Source organism: Lagopus muta, chromosome 5 (genome assembly GCF_023343835.1).
Source record: "Lagopus muta isolate bLagMut1 chromosome 5, bLagMut1 primary, whole genome shotgun sequence".
NCBI lineage: Eukaryota > Metazoa > Chordata > Aves > Galliformes > Phasianidae > Lagopus > Lagopus muta.
Genome location: NC_064437.1, coordinates 51,356,151 through 51,375,882, shown reverse-complemented (window position 1 = coordinate 51,375,882; position 19,732 = coordinate 51,356,151). Strand labels below are relative to the sequence as shown.

At 35.4% G+C, this 19,732-nt stretch overlaps 1 protein-coding gene across 9 annotated transcripts in view; it reads right to left on the bottom strand.

Annotated features, from left to right (window-relative positions):
- CPEB3 (cytoplasmic polyadenylation element binding protein 3) overlaps positions 1–19,732 on the bottom strand; it is an 88,473-nt gene that overhangs the window by 35,737 nt on the left and 33,004 nt on the right. For 6 of the 9 annotated variants that reach the window (XM_048945289.1, XM_048945288.1, XM_048945290.1 and 3 more), the window contains 2 exons: positions 11,494–11,550; positions 1,078–1,101 (listed from right to left, as the gene is read on the bottom strand). In XM_048945289.1, coding sequence (XP_048801246.1) covers positions 1,078–1,101; positions 11,494–11,550 — 81 coding nt within the window. The remainder of the gene's footprint in view (positions 1–1,077; positions 1,102–11,493; positions 11,551–19,732) is intronic. The other 3 variants (XM_048945291.1, XM_048945293.1, XM_048945296.1) reach the window with 1 other exon arrangement.

The window sequence follows — 19,732 nt, the reverse complement described above, 5'->3', positions numbered from 1 at the left end:
TTCTCTGTTTACCTTTATCTATAAATTAAAAGCTAAACACCATCAGCCTTGAATCAAATCAGCTCCAATTTTATGTTAGAAACAGTACCAGTCCAGCCTACTATTTTAAACACAAGTACAAACTACTAGTTACTTAGAGGTTATTGGGTAACTCATATGACTAGGTTTGTCCCCAAATTCTACACTGTGAAAAGGAGGCCTTCCAAGCAACGTCACGTGCATGGGTGCCACAGAACATATATATATATAAAAAAAGAGAGATCAAATGAAATGTAATGCCAAAGTACCCCAAACAGATGGCACTGTCCAATTCTAGCTGTAAAATGCCACAATCTTCACCATTATTTTCTCAGTTAATAAGTCAGTGTCAGCTACAGCACAGTACATTAGAAAAATCTTTTTTGGTAACCAGCATGTTTGCTCCTGTCCACAGTCATTAATCTCTCAGAATAAACATAAACACAGCTCTGTACAACATCTGTATAATGCTTTTCTAAGAGTTGCTTAAATGATGAAATACAGTTAAAACATCCTCAAATGTTTTTTTTGTTTGTTTGTTTGTTTTAAATTTATTTCCTCTCTTGATTATCAGTATTCACCACTGAGGACAGTTATTAGTATTGGTATTCACAATGTTCTACCTAGGGTAAACTGATGCAGTTCCCAAGTGCAATCTTCAACAAAAGTAGTTTCATCCAAGAAAAAAAAACGTATGCTTGAGGTAATTCAATAAGTTTGCTAAACATTAAAAGTCTACAAAAAACATCTGAAAACAATCTTCATTTCTGGAACACCACACATTTAAAATCACAAATATGTGTCATGAAAAAGAATCTTAACATTTACCCATTCTCCAGTAGTAACAGCAACATACTGAGTTACCTGCTCAAATCATCGCTGCTTTAAGTTGTTATAAAAAGGGAGATGTTTTCAAAATGAAGAATATAAAATTGATTTATAAGAAGCAACTGATCAACCAAATACTGTTAAAATTGGTAACATTATCTTATCATAAGAGAACTAAATATTTACATCTCCCACTATTCAGCAAACAAAACATTTAGTAAATACTTTTACCTCTTCTCCGCCCATAGCTCCTGGCTGCATGTAAACACAGAAGAAAATTGTCGGTACAGCTGTCATTAGATTTAGCTCCAAAAGCAAAGAAAATGTAGCTTCTAAATCTTCTTTTCCCCTCCCACCACAAAGAAGGAAAAGGCATTGAAAAGTGTGCAAAATGAAATTCAAACAACCCAAGACAAGAGAAAAAGTTTGAAGATGACACAGCCAGGGAAAAAAAAAAGAAAAACAAAAAACCGCATACCTGCTGTGCAAGTTTTCTACACATCAAGATTAATTAAAAAAATCAGACACATAAGACTTACAGTACTACAGATGATTAATTTAGGATTATGTTTTTAAGAAGTAATAAACATTATCAACAGTAATCCTAATTAAAATAATTCATTTTGCATTTCATTAATTAGCTTGTGGACAATGTTTTCCAATTATGTTTCAAGTTAAATAATTAGCCATCTGCAAGTACTAAAATCCTACTACCAAAACCATATGAACTCAATAGCCAGAATGTTCAGACTGATAGAAACAGATTGGCAAATTCATGAGAACCAAATGCAGCATTTCAATGAGCTATGCATCAATGGCAAATCTACAGCGTTGTACAAGCGCAGAAGCCACAAAGCTGTACAAAAAATTCACTACACAAGCACCATTTTTTCATTTGAACTTTTAGAATACCAGAAAATGACCTGGAAAACAGTGTCTTCCATATACAGAATTCAATGTAACAAAATATATATTTGGTCTTCAAAGGAAATCAAGCATGAAGGCCAGGGATCATGGAAGAGTTTTTCAACAGCAAGTCAGCTTAGATAACAGGAGGAAGAGTTGTTCCGTCCCTCTTTTTAGTGCAATACTGCTTGCCTTCCTCCTCTCTCCTACTCCATCTCTTGCCTCTGCATTTAACACAATGCCTTCAGGTCCTCTCCTGCACATCCAAGCTTAAGTTGTGATTCTCTCCCAAGACCCCCTTAACCCACTTGATATCCAGCTTCTTCTCCTCCCTCTATATTCTAAGCATCCCCTACCCTCCCGTTCTTCCCATCTTTATATTTCCATCCACACAAATGCATGTCCTGAGATGTCCAACCATGCGCATAGCTTTCTCTTCCTCCTCCTTGGCTCCCCCCTCTGCTGAACGAGCCCATGACTGCCACCCTGGCAGCCCAAGGACCTGCCAGTAAAATCCTGCACCAGCAGTTCCTTCCTCAAGCCCCAAAGAAATGCAGCATTGGCAAACACACAACTGTGTCATCTCTCCTCATCATCCCAGCAGTCAGGCAACAAAAAAATAATTACCTGACTGCCTCATTAGAGGAATTACATAATAATAATAATAATAATAATAATAATAATAATAATAATAATAATAATTCAAGGCCCTTGATGAGGAATTGTTTCAAAACTACTTTTTCCAAAAAAAGCCAAGAGTTACTCAGCTAAGCAACTAAGGGATGTCAACATACCCTTTCATTTTTCATCTACACAGGATGAAAAATAAGGATGTGTAATTGGAGACAATTTAAAAATATCCATTTTGGCTATAACTAAGATCAGAGCACAACAGAATTAACAGAAATAATGGTTCATGGGGTAAATTCCATAACACCTCCGGTTTGAGTAATTATTTTGGAAAATAAAATTTAGAAATTAATCTTGAATTAAGATATTTGGGAACCAATAAGAAAACAATTGCACTATGAACAGACAATGAAATTATTAGTGTTATATATACATAAGGTTAATTTCTCAGTCAACTCCAAGAGTAAAAAAGATGGGGGGCTCCTGGCAGAGATGAAGCCTCTTCCATACTCTGCTCCCTACACCAAACAGAAACATCTTTTTGCACAGAAAACCAACTCCTTGAATGGTCCCAAAATTTAACACAGAAGTGTCATTTCCTAGGTGCCTCATAGAATGTTACACACAAACACATTTTACCACACGCACCATGAGACAGCTGCAAGCAGATCCCGGTCAATTGTGCCCCTGCCTTGCACGACCACTGCTGGTCACTATTTCTCCCACCCCTTTGCAACTTTCTTCAGCTCTGACAGGCAGTGAGCTGCAGAGCCACCACATCCTAGAGTGCATCTACTCAAGGAACAACAGTCTTTTTGTTTGTTTCCTGAAACTGTTAACCCGTCTCGATTCCATGAGTTAATTGAACTTTACAAACATGAAATTGTATGTTAAGGAATGGAACTCTAAGCTTTTTACAGATGAGCAAAACAAACTCTCCAAACACCAATTAATGCAATGCAATTAAGTAAATATAGTCCTGTTGGGAATCTTGGAAGTCTGCAGCTAAGGATATCCACTGCTGCAACATATCAAAATGCAATGAACTGATACGTGGAAATTTTAACTGCATCTCAAGAAAAGCTATATGAAGTGGATGAAAAAGAGCTAGAAGGCTTGCATTTTTATAACTTTTATCTGGCAGTCAAAGGAGAGAGAATTCACTGCTGGCATAATAATGACTTTGCAAACTGAGATGAAGAGCTACAAAACTCTGAAGATAACATGGTTTATATGATGCATGACACACTGAAGCACATCCACAAAACACAGCCCTCAGAGTCTGAGCAAAAAGCCCCTGCCTATGGTCCTGGGAAGGCAGTGGAGCAGACATCCACAGTGCAGTAATGCCAGCAAGAGAAAAGGGATAAGGACAAGGAAGTCACCCTGTTAAAAGTTACTCTTGCTCCTTTAACATTTGTTCTGAAAACCAAGAACAACACAATCAAGCAAAGGAACATTTCATACCATATAACAACAAGAAAACTACCTTCACTCTTCTGCTCACTTCTTATGCTGGGAATAAGTTTGGGTTTATACTGTTGTTTATCTTGGAAAGTTCCAACTCAAAAAAGGACATTGTGTAATTTGTGTGATAAAAGCAAACCCTGTAAACAGACACCAGAATTGCACAAAAGGTTTCTGATAATTATTTTTAGTAAGGCAGGTGTTCTGCAATTCATTTCTGAGATGAAACCAAGTGAAAAAGCTATAGAAAATAAAGGATTGACTAAAACATTCTCATCAACTACTCTTTACCTGGTGCACATTAGAACATCAACAGAAATCATACAGCTCATCTAGAATACCTGTGAGAGCTGACATGCAATGCTCTACTGGCCAAGATCACTGATCCACGCAGATGAATGTTCTGTTTTCCCTAATGACACTAGAAAGAGTGTATTAGACTAGCCACTGTATGTTTTTCCTCCTGTTCCATTGGCATTTAAAGTAAATATGTTTAAAATGTTAGGGGGCACTCTTGCCTGCTTCTAATATCTTCTTAGAAGTGTTTTGTTTACCATTTCTCAAATGCCTTTTTGATATTATATCTACTTTACACAGTTTCTGTGGCAGGAAGCTCCAGAAATGAACTACAGAAGCAATTCCTGAGCATTTTTAAATGGACCTACTAGAAGTTTTACCAAGCGTTTCTCTAGTCCTAGACTTGTAGAATATGAAGAACAGCAGTTCCACATTCCCCTTCATCTGCCACCTTTGTGATTTTTGTAAGGATCCATTACATTCACCTTCAACATTCTTCTGACCAAACTGAATCCTTTCAGCTTCTTCAGTCTCCTGGTAATTCAGTACAGTCACAGCAGAGATGCATTATAAGAAAGCATAGTTCTGAGATGCACAGAAAACTATATTCTAATAGTTAGTGATTGAGCTAATATGAAATAAGGAAGGAGCACAGTTAAAAAAAAAAAAAAAGCAAACAAATGAATAAAAATCTAAACTTTCAAACGGAATAAAGAAAACAGAAACAGCAGTGGAACTGATGTTCATTATTAGGCTCATTAGCTTTTCCTGAGACTACAGAGAAAGCTTCCAAAACCCAAAGTTCAATGCTCTCACTGGTTTAACTTACTCCCATGGATGAGAGAAGCCATAAGAACATTTTTACACAAAAAAAAAACCCAAAAACTTATGCTTTTGCATTCTTAATTGTTTGTCATTCTGGTCTCAAGTCACACTGCTAGCTGGTCTTGCTGCACTGTTATGAAGATGGTACTAGGCATTAGTCACAGCACAATTCAGCTATAAGTTACCAGAAAAAAATAAACAAACAACAGCACCTGGTGAAAATAAACATCAGTGATGACTGTGTGGAAGTTCGACCTAGAAATGCTTACCATCTGAAGTGATTCAATTTAAATGCTGACATAATACATAAGTACATGAAGGCAAAACACTAACTTTTATTTCAATATCCCTATAAACCAAGACTTCTAAGGTTAATAAACATTGGCAAAACCAAAACACCCTACTTGGGTAACATCTACTATTTCCACACGACATGAAATCATCAGCTTCAAATGCTGGAGTGGATATTCAGTTATAAGTTCAATTTCTATGGCTTAGAAACTGATATTTAATAGAAACACATTTATGTTACTAACACTATCATCAAAAATTGTCCCTATAAAAACTCAAGTAGTTGTTCACCAATATTTAGCAGATCAGAAGCTTTCAACAGCTTTGTTACGGCCATATTAACAACTGGTGAGAAGAGACTCCTGGAGAACCTCTTCAAATGCATCAAACCTTACTAAAAACTGATAACTTAAGTCTACAGGCAAGATCAAGTATTTCCAGTAAGCTCATAGAGGAGACAATCTTGCCAAATCAATTTGTCAGCTTGTCTTTTAACTCAGGTTCTAACAGCAATATAAAACTGACAAGCTGTGAAAGATCTTCACAGATTTCAACAGAGGCTGACCAAGTATTCTGGATTCCCTTGCAGAAATTTCTTTAAGTCAATTTGTTTGCTATAATGTACATAATATTTATTTACATGTTTCTGATTTTTAAAAAGCATCTACCATTCACCAACCAGTCTCAAATTACCTAGTGAAAAAAACCATCATTGCAATTCCAGCAAGACAAGACAAGTTTCCATTGTTCACTTTGTCAGTCCATCCTGTTCCGTCTAATTGGTGAAGGCTATTCAATAAACTGTTGTTAACATGTGAAAAAAAATCCCTGAATAAGAGGTAGGCAAGGTAGGTTCTATTTAAAAATTGGGCTTCTGTACAGATGGAAGCCCATGAAAGACAGTAGCTAAAGGTGAAACAGTGAGTAACTTAATAGCAATCAAAGCAATAATATTATATACACATAAATGTAACTTAGAATTATTTTAACAATTTTACAACCTAAAATAGGAGGCAAGCTTGACAAGAACATCTTGTATATAAGATGAGGCCAATGTTTAATAAAAACAGCATTAAGTTAATTATATAAAATACTATTCATCGATTACATTTCTGGATTTCAACTACATAAGCAGCAAGCTGACAAATGAACACTATCTGACAAAACTCAGTATGTGCACAAAAGTAGGGAAAACTAAGAACTATGTTTGAGAGAAAAGTATTCAGTTTAATTCACTGTATTAAATGTTGGCTTCCCTGCTGGATGTTTCTACTGATCTTTACATGTGCAGAAATCTATTTGCTTACAAATGAAGTTTTCTATATATTAAGTTGCCACCCTCAGACTATTCTCCCCATTTTGTTAGGGGTATTTAAAATTATTTTTACTTCTGCATGTTTCATTGTTGAAGAGCTGAATGATGATGAGCTTGTTTAAGAAAACAATTTTCTTCCACTTTCTTTGGCTGAAAAAGCTGTTCACAAAGAGCAAGATCTCCATCTTCCACTCCTTTTAAGGAGGTCTTCCAAAGGAAAAAAAATACAATGCAAATAATTAAGATTTTGGAATTGAGGTGAACTTTTTATTTGAGAGTGGTTCAAAAGATAGTTCTTAGTTTCCACTGATTGAGAGCTGGATGTGCAGACTGGTGTTGTGATAATGTAGTGGTATGACAGCCCCTTCTGGTTCACTTCTTTCCAATGACACACTGCAAATGATTGCTACAACAAATCTCTCTGTAAAGTATGTTAGCATACATATGCTACTGAATACCACCTTCAGAATAATACAGTCCATATGCAAGCTGTATTCAGGTTCTTTCTTCAGAGACAGTTAGCAAGCAGGCATCTGTGCAGGAAAGAAGACTTTCCTATTTTCATTTCTTAGTTTTCATTTTAAAAGTAGATTAATGATAAAGCTCACATTTCTAACAGCCAAGCTGATGGAAACTTCTTTATATTGCTTCCAAACTACCAAACATTTCTGGACTGCAGTCCCATCTCTTCTAGCACCATATATAATGCTTTTGAAAAAGCCTGGCAAATCTTGATCATGAAATGATGCAGAAACAGATGGCATGCACCCAAAATAGAGGATCACACAGTTGAAAGAAAACCTCACATTGGTGAGGTTTAGATGCAGGAAAAGTAGTGAGGAAAAAATAAGGTAGTACTGAGCTAGCAAGTGGAACTAAAAGGAAGAAAAGTAAAGAAATCTTCCTCTGTTACAAAGATACTTTGGCAATCACTGATAAGCAATAGTGCTCTTAGTGACAGCTAAATTAGGTCCCAGAAAATACAAATATATAGAAAGAAACTTGAAGGGAAAAGAAAAAGAAAAAATACCTTTTCTCTGCCTGCATTTTTTCTTTTTAATTAAACAAATATAGAAGGAACTTTGATATAACCATAACTATCTTACAGTCCCCAGGGTAGCATCAAACCTAACTGTACAGCTGATTCTGAAAAAGGTAACAAGGTTATGTATGAAGTAACAGTCGCACCCTCTGGGACTCTTATAGCACTGCTGTCTTTGCTGTGTCACACTTTCCATCATTCATTTTCCCCTCCCATTAAAACAATTCTGATCTCTTAGATTAATAAGGATTGTAAAAACAGACCTAATGTAGCTCTCTCAGTGTCTTGTATTTTTTCTATTATTCCTCATATGCAAATGAATCAGTAATTGATTGCAGCTTGATGTGACAATTGGGCTTAAGGTCAGAGAATTCCAATAGATAGATATCAAAACTATCAGGACAGCCCTGACGCCTCTTAGAAGTCCGCTGCATATTTTCTGAGAATATAATATTCTCACTGCCAAAAACCTCCCTCTCTCTATACAAACCTAGTACACTGTCAACTAAAGATTTTGCAAGAGAAAAATAATTCAATAAACTTTCTATTCAGGGTATATGTATGTCACTGGCAGAAGATTAAATATACAATGATATTTCAGCAAGCTTGTTATGTCTAGATATGACATGTTTGGATGCATTGCATCAGAACACACAAAAAGAAAAGCACAATAGCTCTTAAGGAGACAGGACAATTGTAAGAAGACACTAGGAACATGAAAATACTTTGTTTTGCTTCCATTTTCTGTCATGGCTTGAAGATTTCCCCCCATAATTATTATTCATCGTAATAAATCTAAACAAACTCTATACATACACCTAAAAATGTGCCCTAAAGCACCACCTTAATATTTCAAAAGCTATTTTATTAGGGACAAATAGAACTAAATGGCAGAAATGAAAAGATAGTCAAATCACAAGCAAACAGCACCAGACCTCACAGACAATACATTTTTAGATAAGAATGAACATTGGTACCAGATGGAACATTTGAAGCCCAGCAGCACTGCAAAGTCACTGTGCATAGCAGCTTCAGGAAAAACAAAATCCCAGCACTTCAGAGGTGTGAGTTTATTTATTTATTTGAGGAAATGAGTGGGAAGGTGTTGGCTGTTTTTTGGTTGACGGGTATTTTTTGTTTGTTTTTCAATTACCTTTAGTCTAAATTCATGTTACAAAAGGTAGCTTTGTAACCCAGCAATACTGTGTTTCCTTAAACAAAGACAAGGAGTAATAGAATGCACACCACTCTCTTTTTCACCCTGTCTACTTCCCTTCCACTGAACTTGCTGGCTTTCCAGCGTTCACAAGAAGCTCTAAGGACAGCTCACCACCCAGCTGACAGGTAACTGTGTCCCCATGCTGACTGTTCAGTCCAAGTATAGCTAAATTCAAAAGGAGCATATGTTAATTCAAAGGAACGCCCAAACCCAGTGTTCCCATTAGAGCAGTGGCTGCAGAAAGCTATGACTAAAAATAAGAATGAATACCAGCAAGATAAGGGGACAGAGGACACCTTCCTGTTCATTTTGGTCAAACAGATTAATTTACATACAATTCTTAGTACTGTAAAGATTATTTTAAATTAGGATTGCAAATATCTGATAAGAAGTATCCAGGTCAGTTGTTGGTTTCTATAACTTCAGACGTGTTTATGCAAATAAGATATTTGTAATTTCATTTGTACCTCATTTTCCCTAGAAATTACACTATCAATTCTATTTAATAAAATACTGTAGATGAAAGTTCATAAAAGTTCTTCTATTGACTGTTTAGATCAATATCAATGACATTATTAGAAAATCAAACAGATATCATTTCTTGATTAAATGAGAATTTCAATTCAGCAGTATAACAGTTAAGTTTTGAAACTAATCATACACTAATAAACAAAAACACTCTTTGTCTAAGTAGTAGTAGAGGATACAGTAATGTAATATTTGCAAAGACAATTTGATTTGTAATCACCAAATTATCTGAGGACTAGCATATAGACAAACAGTAGCTTTTCCCCTTTGTATAATGCTTCCAAATGTAAACATTCTCATCTCACTTTTCCTGAACAGTCTTTAGGACTGAACAGCACATTCCTCAGTGAAAGTCTAATGTTCATTATGAACGTTGAGCACTTCTACCCTGTACCCATGTACAACTTGTCTGCATACAAGTAATGCCAGTAATGTCAATACATTCATAATAATTACGCATTTACAAGAAATCTTTCTATCTCACTAATTTTATTATTTCAGAACAAGATGCTTCAAGATGACACTGTTTTTGCCTGGGGATGAGCAACTTGGTGGCTATATGTTCTGTACTTAAGCCCTGACAACTAAGGGGCTGAGATTTTAAGGTCCTTTAAGCAGCAAGTTGCACACTGCCTCAAACAAAACAGCCTCCTTCAACAGTGACAGACAGTAACCAGTGACCAGTGTAACCAATAACTGAGAATTGCTATAAAGGATGGGAAGAAGCTATAAAGGATGGGAATTGCTATAAAGGATGGGAAGAAGCTCAAGAGGCAATCATCCCCTAAAATATTTAACGCACGGTAGGGAAGAGGTTTTGTGCTCCTGTTGGCATGAGCCTAAGTTGTCATCCAGCTTCAGAAATACTGTGGGCATGCAGACATTATAAGTACTATGATTTAAAGAAGTTATGCGAATTCCAAAATTTACTGGAATGAAATCACTGAGATTATTTTTTTTAATCCAGATCACAATCGTTTCAGCAGAGGAAGGTAAATTTCTTCTTGGACTAACTTCTCTTAGCTCATTTCCCAATGGCAAAGATAATAGATCATATGGGGGTTAAGTAGTTCTAAATTTCTTAGCTTTAGCTGCATACAGAAGATTAAAATCACAAACAGAAGCCAATTTTTTAAGCTTATATACCTCAAAACCTGATTTTATTCAACTCTCCAAAGTTTTAAGAACAAAAATAAACAGGTTTCACAGAACAATTAATATGGCTTCTGCATTCTTAGTGAGGCAGAAAACAGTGCTTTGTATGGCTTTTTCCATTCCTGTTTTTCAAAACTCCCAGCTCTACAAGAAATGTTTCTATGTATTACATAGCAAAAGCAGTTGGCTTTGATTTTCAAACAAGAATAACTCAAAATTCAATCATAGCCTCCCATCTTCACAATTAGTTTTACTATTACAACTGGCAACTGAAATGCCCACATTAGAACAAATGCACTGAGACCACAATTCCTGTCAAACAACAGCACTGGGATATGTAGGACTTGCACCCACATGCAGCCAGCTTTCCCCTTCAGTCATGTCCTTAATTACAAGGAGCATTTCTCCCAGTTAATGACATGATTTCCTATAACATATGCCTCATTTTGATATAGGCACATGTTCCAACCATTACTACAGAAGCTCTGCAAAAACATCTCACTGTTAAATGTGTAAAACTAAATGAGAGCACAAGTATCCTTATTGATTCCAAGGCCTGGCACTAGAAGTCAAAATCTTAAAACACTTGCACATTTTATGTTACAAGTTTTCCACTCTTTACATATAACAATTATTTTTTTAACATATGTGAAGACCAAATATCTGCAGCTATCAATAATACACCACATGATTTATACAGACAGTAAAAAAGAAGAAAAAAAAGTAGTGAGTAAATTAATCCTAACACCTGTGACTAATACAGCATTCTAAGCAAAAATACAAATTTCCATGTCGTTAAATGAATGTTTCTGTGGATATGTTTGTTGCAGAGTTCCATTTATGACAAAAGTTTCCATTATAATCTATGTTGCATTCAGATTACAGATATTTAGCTATCACAGTTATTGTATGCAATAAACATACGAGAATATTCAACATAGTAATATCAGATTTTGTGTATTAGCTACTTACTGTTAAGGGCCATAATATTATCCGTTCCTGGATGATGGAAGTTTATTCCCATACGCCCTGTAATACAAATAGAAGCTATTTTTAATGTTTTTATTTCAAAACTGAATGCAATTTATTAATGTGAAAAACTACTGAAGGTGGTGAACATTCAGGGTAGCCAAAGCCTCCACCTACTGCAGATAACCCCTCAGAGCACACTTTTAAGATGTTTAACACTGTAGAACCCCCAACGTTATGTTCTTATAACACAGAAGAGTCACAGAACAGTGATAAGTATTTAACAAACTCCTTTGCTTTGTACTAGATAAGTATTACATTTACCCTTTCAAAATAAGGTCTCAACGCTCAGCCTTCTACTTGCTGCAGTTTATTATAGGCTTCAAATGAAAATAGCATTACATAAACACTCCTTACTGAGTAAAAGTAAGTCACAATTCTCCATACTACCTGTGACACTAGGAACAGATCACTGGTGGCTAGAATGCTTATGCTTCAACCTGCTATTGCTCACTGTTTGAGATAAGATACTGTGTTGGACAAAGCTTTGTTCTGGCGGAGTACAGAAACTCATCTGCACTTTGAAAAGCATTTTTGACCCATAACATGGAGCAATGACATACAGCAGGCTCATTAAGAAAGTCAAATGTACTCTGCTGGTGGCAAGAGTCCCAGAAGAGAGGCAAAATAGTACTAACAGTTTAAAGATTGGCTTAAGAAGATTTTCACTGACTATACGAACTGGGGATGGGAAACAATTCCGATATTTATCTTGTTTTAGAGGAGAATTACATCACAAAATCCTATTTTTACTGTCAAAAAAATAAATGAGCTAACTTGATAAATATTAAGTAGTATTAGAAACTAAGACCAGTCTTAAGTGACTTAAAGCATTAAACATATTCTCTGAAGAAACTCTGTAACATTAATTACTACAGCACCAACCACTACCACCACTGCAATTAGAAAAATATAATTGATTCAGCCATTGGTTGGAAAAGGATTTAAAAGGTTATTACAGCCCTGTAGAAAAATATTTCCATTACAAACATCAGTTACCTACAAGCATTGTAATCATTTTTATGTGCTCTGTGTATCTTCAGATTTGTGGGTAAGTTTAGGAGGCAAAGAAGTAGAAGGCTTGCATTTATTCACTAAGTTGGTACTCCAATATAACAACACAAACAGGAAGTTCCTCTGGTGCAAACTCTTTTCTCTACTACTACAAAACCAAGTTCTAACAAAACGCTATGACAAAACAGAGCCAAAGTAGATCTTCTACAACGTTTTTAGCTCCTATCAGTATGTTAAAGCTTTCTATTTCAGGTCACAGAGACTGCTGTATTGTAATTAATACTCTTTCCGAACAGATGTAACACAAAGTTTCAGTTCAACTCTGAAACTAGAGTCACAAGCAGTTTAAGAAAAGCAAATAAATCTTCACATTATCATTTTCTCATTCTTTTACAAAGAAGTCCTCCACAATAAGAGTATAGTGAAGGAAATGCCACCTGCAGAAAGGAGTGGGAGAAAAAGGAGGCAAATAAAATTTCCATTTTACTTTCTAGCTCCTTGAGCAAGGCTTCTTAAAGAGATCTTCATTAACTACTTCAGATTTTCTCATTACAGACCTAATCTTTTATAGTTCACAATATATATTCACATTAATCTGGCATTGCAGAAACATTAGAGCTGCTATTAGTTCAGTTAGTATAAGCCTGTGCTAAAATATTGCAGAAATCTTGCCAGAGTAATTCCTCTTGCTTAGCAGCATACTGAATAAGCATGAGGTAGCAAGTATATCTTTATAATTATTATTATGAGAAAAGGCATATATAATAACCTACACTTTTAAATTAAGTCTTGTAGTAAAGGAATAAAGATGACTGCTATGAAGAAAAAAAGAGTAGAAATCAAATGCTTAATGCCTGGAAGAGTTCTCAATCCTCCCTTGCTCAAGCTGAAATTCTGCTGTTTTCCCAGCTTCAGAAATAGGATCGTATCTGTGACATCTGGGTTTGGTTTTTTCTTCCCTCCAGGCAGTCACTGGACCAGGTGCTGCTTGCATGACATTTTGTCACCTGCCCTTGGCCTGCTATTTTTAAACTGTTCTTGTCAGCTATCTTTTAAGAGGAGCAGAAAATACAGAGCAGCTCAAGCAGAAGGGCATGTTCACATACTGAGCTAAGCAGTAGTAGGGATAATTCTATGCATCTTCAAAGGACCCCTACAGCAAATCTACAGGGATGTATTAATGGAACACTGTCCAAACTCACTTGTATTAAAACCATTCAAAATAGACTGATTGTACACCAATCATAAGACAAAACTGTAACTGATAGATGGCCTTCCATATATTAATGGCATATTCCTAGATTAATGATATACTTTTAACGTTTTTACTCTGAAGCAAAGATCACAAAACTGTATAATTATCCAAAGAATGAGAAGAGAGCACAAAAGTTGCAAAAGAATTGAAATACAATTAGAAACCTATGCTCTCAAAGAAATATTTGGGTTAAACATAGAAATTACTATCAGGAAACTACTTTAGGAAAGCACATGTATGCTAGACTTTTACTGAGTCTATATAAGCACATATTTCCGATTTTACTTTTCATATTGAGCACTTTGATAAAGTTTCTACTTTTCAAGAATCTGAAGGAAAAGAAGCAGAAATGCAGAGAAGACAGAGCACAGAAGTTAGGTACTCCAGCAGTTCAAAGTCATAAGAGCCCTTTCCATAACAACTACCCTACTACTTGTACTCAGTGTGCACCTGCCATTTTCAATTTACTTGTCTTGGTTTCATAGCTACCTGCTTAATATATATCCAATTATACACTTTTATAACCGTACTTTCTATCACTGCAGTTAGATGTCAGTAACAGTCACTCTTACATATAAGTCCTTCCAATTTTAAAATACTTATTTTTAAAAAATATATTAATAATAATTGAATCCAGTTGCAGTAGTAGTAAAGCAGTTCTTGACTTCTTGCTCTTTTAACATTTTAGAGCATAATGGTTTTAACCATTCTTATATCACAGACTAGTATTTTTTGCAAGTCTTCTTATGTCAATAAATGCCTTAAATTCTTGTTTCTAGCAGCAGTTGGAGAGATTTTTCTGGCTGCACTTCCTTAGTTCTCTGCTGCATGCCCAATATGCTTATTATGGCAGAGAGCCCAATTCCTTTCTCAGAGCACATCTCAACAATATGCACTGTCTTTTCTGTATTATGCAGGAAATAAGAAGGTGCTGTCTCTGACAGACAAAATTACTTTACATTAAACATTTAAATTCAATATCTTGTTATTTTAATGCATTAATTTTTGAAGGCATTTCAGAACTCCGTCTATACTTTGTCACTTACGATGATCACTTTAAACTGGTGGAAATGTTTTCATTGAAGCTGAATTTAATTCTAAGCAAGGAAATATGCTTAAGTTCATGAGTACAACTGTTGCCTCCCAATTTATACAAATAATTTCTTTTCACGTGCTCCAAATTAATTTCATTGCAAAAGTACCAAATACCTGTTTTATTTGCCTTCACCTACCCAGACTTACGTACCTGAGCTAGTAGTTTCAGATTCCTTAGTTAACTTGTTCTTCCACTACCCTTCTATATGCAATATCTGGACAATTGCTTGTATAGGTCTTGAAATAACGCCATGTCACCAAAATAATTTAGATCTAACTTACTAAATCCAGAAGTACTTCTGATATGCAAGTTCTTTGTTCTTTCTTGGAAAGCATTGTTAGCAATTACAAATAGAAGAGACTGTCTCTATCTCTACTCACAACTTCAATATTTGTATTTTTTTGTATGTTTTTGCATATAATGTCATCCCTGCTGTTTAACTTCATCCCATTCTCTACATAAAAGCATAATGATTTTGAAACAGTTCCAAAATCTTTCCAATAATTTAAAGAAGTATAACTTTCACAAACATGTCATCCTTTTTTTTATTATTATTACCTAAATAGGTCTGAATTACATTAACAATTTTGAGAAAAAACATTGCTCCAGAAGTAATAAAAGTAATAAATATGTATACAAGGCATGGTTTTTACCACTATTACCTCTTTTTTTTTTTTCAGTGTCCAGAGCCTATAGAGGTTTCCTCATTCTCAACTCTAAAATTCGTTACTCTTAGAAGACAGCCAAGCTCATGAGAATGATCTTTACAACTGTGTAAATCTGATCTTTCATCATTACATTATTTTCCTGTGTCTGAAAGAAACACCAGTGATTAAGTTCCAGAACTGTATTTCACTTCTTGAATTGCATTCATTTTCTCTTCCTAAATGTTGGTTTTTTGAATTTTGAAATCCTAATCGACTCCTAGATTGCACATTCACTTGATGAAGAATTAAGATTACAGTTACCTATTTTCATCATTTTGATATTACAGACAACATTCCAAGAAGTGATGCTTACAGTTAGTTATACAGTGAGTAAGACTTTTTGCACTGTTATACCTCATGGGTTTTGCCAAGATCAGCCACTTACACTAAATTCAGCAGTTGGTATTTGGCACGACATTTGTTACCAAATAACAAAGGCAGCCTGCTTTTAACTGGTCCTGAACTCACTGAGATCAAGAACTTCTCCTCAGTTCTTAAGATCATTGTTGATATCAGTCACACGTTTTCACTACAAACTCCAGCGGCAATGTCAAAAGAAAACTGTCAACAGGACAAGGTCAACTATACTTCCTTAATAATAATACCTCTTTTATTGTTCTTCTCTCTTCTATCATATGATTTCGAAGTTGGTGCCAAGACAAGGCATTACAAAACTGCAATAGTTATTTGGAAAGACAGATAGCAAGTAGGGTAGAGCAAAGTTTAGACATAGAGGTTCAAAAATCAAAGCAAGATCAATATACCTCCTCAGACTCCTGAAACAAGGTTAGACCACTGAATGCATGTGAGTCAAAATATTTTGCAGCCTACACAAGCACAACTTGCTTAACCATGAATCACAAGAGGTCAAGGAGTGTGAAATGTGTGTGTGTGTATGTAAGAGTGTAAATCTGGCTAGACTTCAGATTATTCTCTCTCCTTCTCCAGCTCAAACTATAGACATCTGGCAACAATGCTGCATTAACTCAAATAAAGGCGACCAGAACAATTTTAAAAGCATTAACTATGTAAGCAAGGGTGCGTATAGAGAATTATAAAGGGTAACTCCATGAAGAAGTTTCAGGGGTTTGGTTGTTGGTTTTGTCTTTGCTTTTTAAAGTCTATTTACAATTTGTTCACATCTATAATTTAAATACCTACTTGAGAATCAGGTACTCTTCAAACATTAACATACGCAGGATAACAAGAATACTACTGTATGCCAGAACAAAAAAAATTGAGATTACTGTGTTCACACACCGTATAATTTTCCTGTACAGATACATAGTGTAGCAAAGCGAACAGAAGTGTCTAATTAACAGCTATGAATCAGAAACAAAGCTTGCTATACTGCTATCAGTAGTAAAACTTGCTGATACTAGCTTCTTACCACTGACTAAGCAAGCCTATGCCATCAGAAGAGAAAGATATCTATAAAATAAAACAGAATATACATGACAGTGAAATGCATTCTTTCTAAATGAAATGTATTGCTCCAATAAAAACACCAAGGTCAGTGGTGCAAACATTTTTAGCTTCAAAAAACAGCTATTGAACAGAAAAAGAAACCTGACTTTACCTATGAGGCACAGACAAGGACATACACATATATACACCTATTCTACCCTATAGCTCTAGAAATACACTCAAAAATTGGTATTCTTATTGGGCAGCCTTGCAGGAATAAAAATCGATCGCTATGAAAGCAGACCTCTTATAAGCACTCCATATTAAAACACACAAAATACTCAAAGAAGTAGAGAAGTGAAGAAAAAAAAAAAGGAGGAAAAAAGTTTTATGGGGCCAATTCTCAACAGTACAATATAAAGATGGAATTAAAGAGAAGGGTAAAAAAATATGTATATCTTTATCATCAGTTCTATTAACAAACTAAAGGGAACAACGTCCTCAGTCCTGCTCAAAACAAATTCAGCAAGTCAATGACAAGGACATGCTGGATTGCAACAGCAAATAAAGATGCATGGTTAGATTATAGAATCATTGAAGCAAGCAGTAAGAAATATGTAGCCTTTAATAGTCATATTCTGTCCTGAAACAAAGATTAAAGAGGATTTTCTTGAATAAGCAGTGATTAAAAGCCAAAGGAAACACAGTATGTTTCCTTTAAAAGGATTAGCTTGGGTGGCCTCATTTTACACATAAATAGATGTGCCAACACATCTGTCTGCTCACTCTGGTTTTCATGTGCATTGACAGAAAGGTGCTCAGTGAGCATTGAGAATTTAAGAAAGGCTGTTACTGTGCACTTTTTCTGTATAAAAGTGTTGCAAAAAGCTCTGAGTGGCACCATTTCTTGAACTGGGATGACAACATCTGTTCTATTTGCACGACCTTTGTGTTCAGCTGCTGACTGCAAACACAGATATGATCGTTCACCTTCACTTTTCTCAGGTCATGTGGCAAACTTACTGCTTTGCTTACAAAAAGCTTATAAACAATTAGAGCAGAACAAAATCCGTTGGCATGCACTCAAGCTAACTGAAGATCGAGATGGAAAAGTAAATGCCCATTCTGTACGTATTACAAAACTCACACATACTCTCCAAATACTGTTGTCAAATTCATTAGCAATAATATCACTAAGTTAAACGTAAGCAGAAATCTCAAATTTTACTTTGTTTTCATGTGATCTGGTGTACTTTTTAGAATGATAAACAGGTAGCAACTTCAGTTTTCTGTTGTGCAAATGTACGGTTAGCATTAAATGCTGGCAAGCAAGATGAAGTACTCCAACATAGATGCTACCTGTACCTCTGAACTACTGTACATTTGCATATACAACATCAAATGATCTCAGAAGAACAAATGCTACAACAGCCAGGAAGCTGCTCATTCTATTGAAAGAGTATCACACAACTGGCACATAGTTTGTTATGCATCCTTCTGCAGCTTGATATCCAGTAAATACATACAGCCTGCTCTGGAAATTCTGCTTGTACATGTGTTGTCTCCAAATACTCATACTTGGAGATACATCAACCATTACTGGATAAGGCCTCCAAATTTTTGCTTACTTGGAGATTTGCATATTGCAAAATGTCTTACTAAGAAAAAAGATAGATATTACAGTTATTCCACCATAAAAGTAAATATTAAAAACAAATGTTTAACAAGGCTATGATGTCCCCCCTCAATTTCATATTTTGATTCAGTTTCGTGATCTGTGGGAGCACATGTGCATAACATATGAACAGATGAAATATTTTATTTAAAAATAGAACAAAGGCAGCTGCTAGTCACTACTGATCAAAATATATCTAATAGATTAGAATGTCTCTGTGTTGCAATGTAATATTTTGACACAGATAAACATATTGCAACAGTGACATATTACACCATAGGAGAGACTCTGACTGAAGAAAGAAACATTTTAGCCACTAATAAGTAGCAACTACTCACATTCTGATAACACTGTAAGGCAAAAGTGAATTAGGTAGAAGCAGGACATGTATACCAACAGGTTATGAACTATTGCAAATATGTTTTTCCTCTGTAAAAAATAAAGATCTGTGTTTCGGTATTGTATATTTTATTGGTAGCTCAGAAAAATAAGACAAGCAACTCAGAAAAAGCCTTCTCAAAATACTGCTTCTGCCACATAGGCTGGGTCATGACTGACGCAAAGCCGGCTGTCCTTGGTCATATGCAGTAATTTATCTTTAACCAGAGGAACCTCATCAGTCCTTTTGCTCTACTTTTTAACTAATTTTTCCCTCATTTTTACAAAAAGAGAAAAATCTTTTGAATATAGATGGAAAGAGGAAAAAAACATTGAAAAAAAATTTGACAGCAGAGAAAGCAGGCAAGGCAGTCCACCTGAGTGTCTTGGATGAGGAAGAAAATGAAACTTCTTTATAGAGAGTTTACAGCCTTTACACAGCTCCCAGACTGAGGAAGAACCCTACAAGCTAGGTATTCCTATCTGGCAGGAAAAGCTGGGGGTGAGGGGAGAGGAATTGGTTTCAGACAGAAAAACAGCAAGAGCTGATGCTGGAAAACTTCCAAGGCTGGGCTCAAGATAAATTGCAACATAGAAGGATAAGCTGTTAATTCACCTAAGTCCAGGAACCTCTGAGTTAGATATCAAAT